This window comes from Austrofundulus limnaeus, unplaced genomic scaffold (assembly GCF_001266775.1).
Source record: "Austrofundulus limnaeus strain Quisiro unplaced genomic scaffold, Austrofundulus_limnaeus-1.0 Scaffold922, whole genome shotgun sequence".
Classification (NCBI taxonomy): Eukaryota; Metazoa; Chordata; class Actinopteri; order Cyprinodontiformes; family Rivulidae; genus Austrofundulus; species Austrofundulus limnaeus.
The window spans coordinates 130,168-135,996 of NW_013953324.1; the positions used below are offsets into that span (position 1 = coordinate 130,168).

Sequence of the window (5,829 nt, forward strand, 5' to 3'; positions counted from 1 at the left end):
CCCCCCCCCCCCCCCCCCCCCCCGAGGGCAATTTAAGTGTCAACTGATCTAAACTCAGGTTGTACATGTCTGGTTTCTGGTTGATACGATGTAAACGTTGTGGGAAAGAACAGATCAGGCTTAATTTATAAAAGTATTRCAGGAGCCTGAACATCAGACGTTTATTAAATTCATCTTTCTGAGATGAAAGCTGAAGCCTCTACAGTAACACTGCCTGCACAGGGTTTTCTGACAACRCTCAGTGGGTCAGAACCACAGAAACACAGAATAAATATAGAAGTAGAAGTCCTGAACAAATGAAAAACCAAATGTGAGTGGTGCTGTAAGACAGAAGCAGGTCTTACTCTGGGTGAAAGAAGGTGTAACACTGGTCACACACTCTCACTTCTCCTGGACACCCATCAACACACATCTTCCACTCTGAACACGCACTGCACACCAGACGGCCACATCTGCGACAGTGGTGCCGTCTGTTGAACTGAGCAAAAACCAGATTTTAATCATTATTACAGAGTTAACACAATGAACTACATGTTCCCAGCAGAAACTGATGAAATAAATATCACATAAAACAGAGTGTGGGATGAAAGCCTCCAACAGAACACACCATGTGCAGCAGTRAAGAGACACACATCCTACAAGTCAGGATGACAGGATCCTGGACAAAAGTTCAACTAAACCTTTAAAAACACAGTTTTAACACAAACTCAGCTCTGTGACTTCTCCTGAACCATGACATGGACATTTCTGGGTTTGAGAAACAGTTACAGGATTTATGTCTGTTCAGTCTCGTGAGATCTCGTGTCACAAGATGCTGACTCGTTAATTACAAAAGGCACTTATTTAAATTTATTTCTCTTATTTAAACTTTTAACATGTCTGCAGTGAAACATTTTGTGGTTTGTAGTTTGTGCAGAACATCTTCAAACAATGAAAACCTAATTATTTGGTAGCAACACATAATACAGTCTGGTATAAGTACACAGTATGTATCTGGTAAGTACTTGGTACACAAACTCAGTAAGTACAGTGTATATATTAGGTAAATAACCAGTATTTATAAGCTTTGTTATGTATGGTGACTATTTTTTCATTTAATTAGGAAAAAGTTTCTATACTTCTGTCCAAGCCCGGTCAGTGGGGCAGCTGGTTCTGGTTCTGGTTCTGTTGGAGGTTGACTGTTGTTGGAAGTTGGTGCTATTAAAACAAGATGAAGTGAATTTTGCACAGCTACAATAACTCTTTGTGTTTGTGAGAACATGAAGCTGTTGTTAACTCACCATAGTGAACCTCTCACGCTGACACACCATGCACACGTCATGCTGGGTGTCAGGGACCCAGTCTTTCTGGGCCGGGACTTGGTCCGGAGGCTGGAACTTGGCAGAGGAGCGGCGTCTTCGTCCTGAGGAGTTCAGATCTCTCTCCCTGTCGGAGCTAGTTGCAGAATGTGTAGGTGTGTTGTCTGTGAATCAACGAAGCAAAAGAAACATGAGGGTAAAAAACAAAGACGAACTTCTCAAACATGAGCAGACGTCTCACTGCTGGATGATGCTGGAGAGTCCACCCGGCTGGACGAAGAGCTGCTGTCCTGAGCGGGGCACTGAAGCAGTGTATCCTGCAGGCTGATGACTGAGTCTGGAAAACAAAGTCATCCTTTTTAAAAGAAAAGCATTTCTTAAAGGACTGCAGGATGATCGTACAGAAGCCAAGAGCAGTCATTTTCTGCACACCCTAACCCTGATGCACACAAAAAGCATAACTTGTTTTCTGGAGAAAATGCTGGGAAAAAAGGATACGTGGAAAACAGGTGCAGCTTTCATGCCAGCTTTAAACYAAGATCAACAAAAATAAACTGATAAAAGAAAGGTTTTAGGACTGAGTAGCAGATGATTTTCTGAGAGTTTCACTCTGATCTGCTCAGTGATTCAAGAGATAGTTTCCTGCCAGACTGACCAGGGTGATTTTAACCATTAATGCCCAAGTTTAAAGAYAAAAAGACTGTAAAATAAGCTAGCACTCAGTATGTGAAACCCTGATTATWAGCTCCTGCCACACCATACTGTAGCTCATTATCTGTAAAAGTAGCTGAGCTACAGCCTCGTGAGTTTCCTAATGTCAACTAGCTGAGACTCCAAAGTTAATCAGTTGTAATTTAACAGTCAGTGATTACTGAGAGTTTAATTAAAGTACAGTCAGTGGTTCATTACTAAAGCTAGAGTTAAACAAAAACACACACAGCAACATTACTGCAGGACTGTTTAACCTGTTTTATTGCTTAGGCACACTGAATATTTTACTTTCCTTCAAACCAAACTATTATTTAATAAAACCTAAAAGTCAGTGTCCATGTGTCTGACAGTCTGTACTGACCGGACCGAGTCCTCTCTCTGGGAGCGCAGGAGAAGTCCAGGGCTTTACGAGCGTAGTCTGCCAGGAGCTTATCTACATCCTCAGCATTGAAGCCGGCCTCCTGACCGACCAGCAAGCTCCTCAACGTCTGCACGGCCACCTCGGCCCACTCCACCTTCAGGTTCATCAGCAGCTGCTCCAACATCAGCATGGGCTTGGACAGCAAGGGGAAATAATCCTGCCTGGCAGCTGGGGGCAGAGTCAGCAGCACCTGAAGGACCAAACACATTTTATTTACCAAACATTTAATAAACAACTTGGTCAAGACGTGGAAAAAATGGAATTTTGAGAAATTTAAAGTTAGAGTACAAGATGTTCAGATAAACCTTCCCACAGCAGGCTCACAAAAGAGCCCATTCTTTCTTTTACTGTGATAAAAAATGAAACTTCGATRTCAAAAACAATGTTTACACGAGCTAAGCTTCCTAAAATGTGTGAAGCTCAAAGTATGTGTTGGGAAGGAYACTTAAAAAATGCCTAATGTCAACTAGCTGAGTGAGGCGACTTGACTTGACTTGACACCCACTGGAACACAAGTTAGGAGTGATCAGGACTCTGTACCACAGAGCAGACAGTGTCCCTACAAACCCAGGAGCCAGGSAGAAAGAGAAATCACACACABGACAGGCCCTGGAGCAGTGTGGTTATCCTGACTGGGCTTTCCTGAAAGCAGACAGGAAACACAGACAGGATTCCATGCAACCTTCAGGTGAAAATGAAGACCCCAAACCCAGACCCAAACCAGTGGTTATTCCGTATGTTGCGGGTGTTTCTGAGAAACTGAGACGTTTATTTTCTAAACATGATGTCCCAGTGGCTTTCAAACCCCAAAACACATTACGGCARAGGCTGGTTCACCCCAAAGATCCGGTGCCCCGGCACAAACAGAGCAATGTTGTATATGCTGTTAAGTGCCAGGAGGACTGCGACCACTTATACATCGGGGAAACAAAGCAACCACTGTTCAAAAGAATGTCCCAACACAGACGAGCTACATCTAATGGCCAGAACTCTGCAGTTTACACTCATCTACAGGCCAGGACTCTACAGTTTACACTCATTTACAGGCCAGAACTCTGCAGTTTACACTCATTTACAGGCCAGCGGTCACTCTTTCAGAGATGAGGATGTTCTCATTCTTGATAGAGAGGAACGTTGGTTTGAGAGAGGAGTAAAAGAAGCCATTTTTGTAAAGAAAGACCGTCCATCATTAAACAGAGGTGGAGGCCTCCGTTTTCAGCTGTCCCCCTCCTACAGCGCTGCTATTGGCAGTATCACTCCACCCCTGTTAACAATAGGTGTTAATTAGGTGTCAATGATAGCCATGTGATGTGAGTATCAGTCACATGGAGGCAGGACTTAAAAGCCTGAATTTAGCCTGAAACTCTCAGACTGAAGAAGTCTCTTGGAGGAGAGACGAAACGTTTCATTAAAGAAGAACCCGTCCAGAAGACCTATACTATTTTTTTATTTTTGATTTTTTACCTGGATTACTGAGATGCATCAGGACACTTAAATACTACTAATTTACACCATATTGACTCGTCATTTAGACTGATCTGGGTCCAAAAGGTAAACATCTGTAGATGTCAACTTAATGGTTCTTTTCTGAAACTAAAACTAAATTCTGTTCAGTGGTTTGTTGTTAGTTTATTTAAAGAATCCCCATTAGTCTCCACTGCAGCTGAGACTTCTCTTCCTGGGCTCCAAACTTTATTGCTAACAGACAACAGGTAAAATGTTTAACTAAGGTCTAATGAACTCAGAACACACCACACCAAAGTTTGGCTCAGTAGCTTTAAAACCTGACTTATGAACATGTTTGTGTTGGATGTGGTCAGCTGGCTGTGGAAGCCATCTTGAATTGTGTTGAGCTCTAAAGTTATCAGCTGTAGAAATAAACTGTGAAATGTGATGAAACAAAATGCAGGATGCTGTAGTGGTTTCCTACCTCAATTTATGTCTTCTGATGGACACAACTTATTATGACTGTTTGGTGAAAGATAGATATATTTTTCAGACTTCTGTTAAAGCATCTTGCATGACCCTTTGTGCTTCAAATTAGCATACCGTCACCATGGCGCCTCAGAAGACCATGAAAGTATTCGCATTGTCACCTTCCTGCCCCAACCCCCGTAAGGACAAGCCTTTTCACTTTCTTCCAAGGAAAAGGGGGTTGGTGTTAACAATTGCTTTGCCAGAACCTTCCAGCATGACTGAGAACAAAGGACCCACATKCTTCATTAAAATGTGAAAAAAAGAGGAAAGATGAAGGAATCTGTATCTAATGTTTTTTCTGCCTTATTGAAAAGAATGTCAAATAACCATTTTTCTTACAGCAGAGAACTAAAAAGATCATAAAGGATCTATTAAGTTTTGCTTAGTTAACTTTGTTCTAACTTTGTGTGTTTATTGATGAAATGTTTTCAAAAAAAGATGTTTCTTTAAACTGTGTGGTTACATGAGTTAATCTTTAAACTTTAGGCTTGAATTTAACTAGATAGACATTCTTATTTGAACTGATGTAAAGCAGATGCCTTTCCCTTTAATTAGATGCAAGATAATTAGACTAAAACACTCCCGTTCTTTGTCTGAAAAACCTTGTTTTTCCCTCCAAACATTTTGATTGGTTAAAAACTTTACCAAAGTTTTCAATTGGCTAACTAAAAACCTTGACTCCGCCCACAACAGAGGTTTTAAAAGTTAGTACACGCAGAAGACCCCGGGTCAGCAACAGAAGAAGGAAGCAGAACGCAGACAGAGGAGCAGTTTCTAAGTTGAAAGACCCCCTCTTGAAAAGGGGGGGGGGGGTCATTCAATCTCCGCCATTTTGACTCATAACAGGCCGACCATCTAACTTCGACTCAAGCTTTGAGTTTTGATTTTTAAAGGAGTCAAATAAGCTAATGGTAATTCAACCGTCGTTAGTCCGTTTTTCTACAAAGTGAGAATCAAATTGAGTCTTGAAGCCACTTGTGGACAGCCAGACCAAGTCACCAGAGGAAGGACTCCTTTCTGACCCATGGGACCAGTCGAGTCAACCAGGCCGACCGCCTGACGTCTAGTTCACATGGAGAGCTGTCTGGAGAACCAAGCTCCAGAGACGGCCCCCCCACAGCTGACCAACTACTCCTGGTACCCACACGGCAGAACACAAAGGAAAACGGTGAACACTTGTCTTGGTTAAACATAGGTGCTCAGACCTAGATTTGATCTTTATCTTTGTAGGAGATTTGGTAAACTAAACGTTCTTATCTACCTTAATTAGCTAGGAAGCCCTAGTTAAAACAACCAGAGCTAAGCAGCTAATTCAATCTCACCTCTCTCAAAGCCTCTAAAGACTTCTCAGTGTTTAATTTTTGTTTACATGTTTGTTTGTTTTTGTTTGTTTGTTCGTCCATTCATTTGTGATAACAAACT

At 41.9% G+C, this 5,829-nt stretch overlaps 1 protein-coding gene across 1 annotated transcript in view; it reads right to left on the reverse strand.

Moving 5' to 3' along the window:
* The window catches only part of zfyve26 (zinc finger, FYVE domain containing 26), a gene marked incomplete in the record, with an annotated part of 85,176 nt that overhangs the window by 20,353 nt on the left and 58,994 nt on the right, over positions 1 to 5,829 (reverse strand). Inside the window, 4 exon segments of the mRNA XM_014029582.1 lie at positions 345 to 478; positions 1,281 to 1,462; positions 1,540 to 1,635; positions 2,371 to 2,620. Coding sequence (XP_013885036.1) covers positions 345 to 478; positions 1,281 to 1,462; positions 1,540 to 1,635; positions 2,371 to 2,620 — 662 coding nt within the window.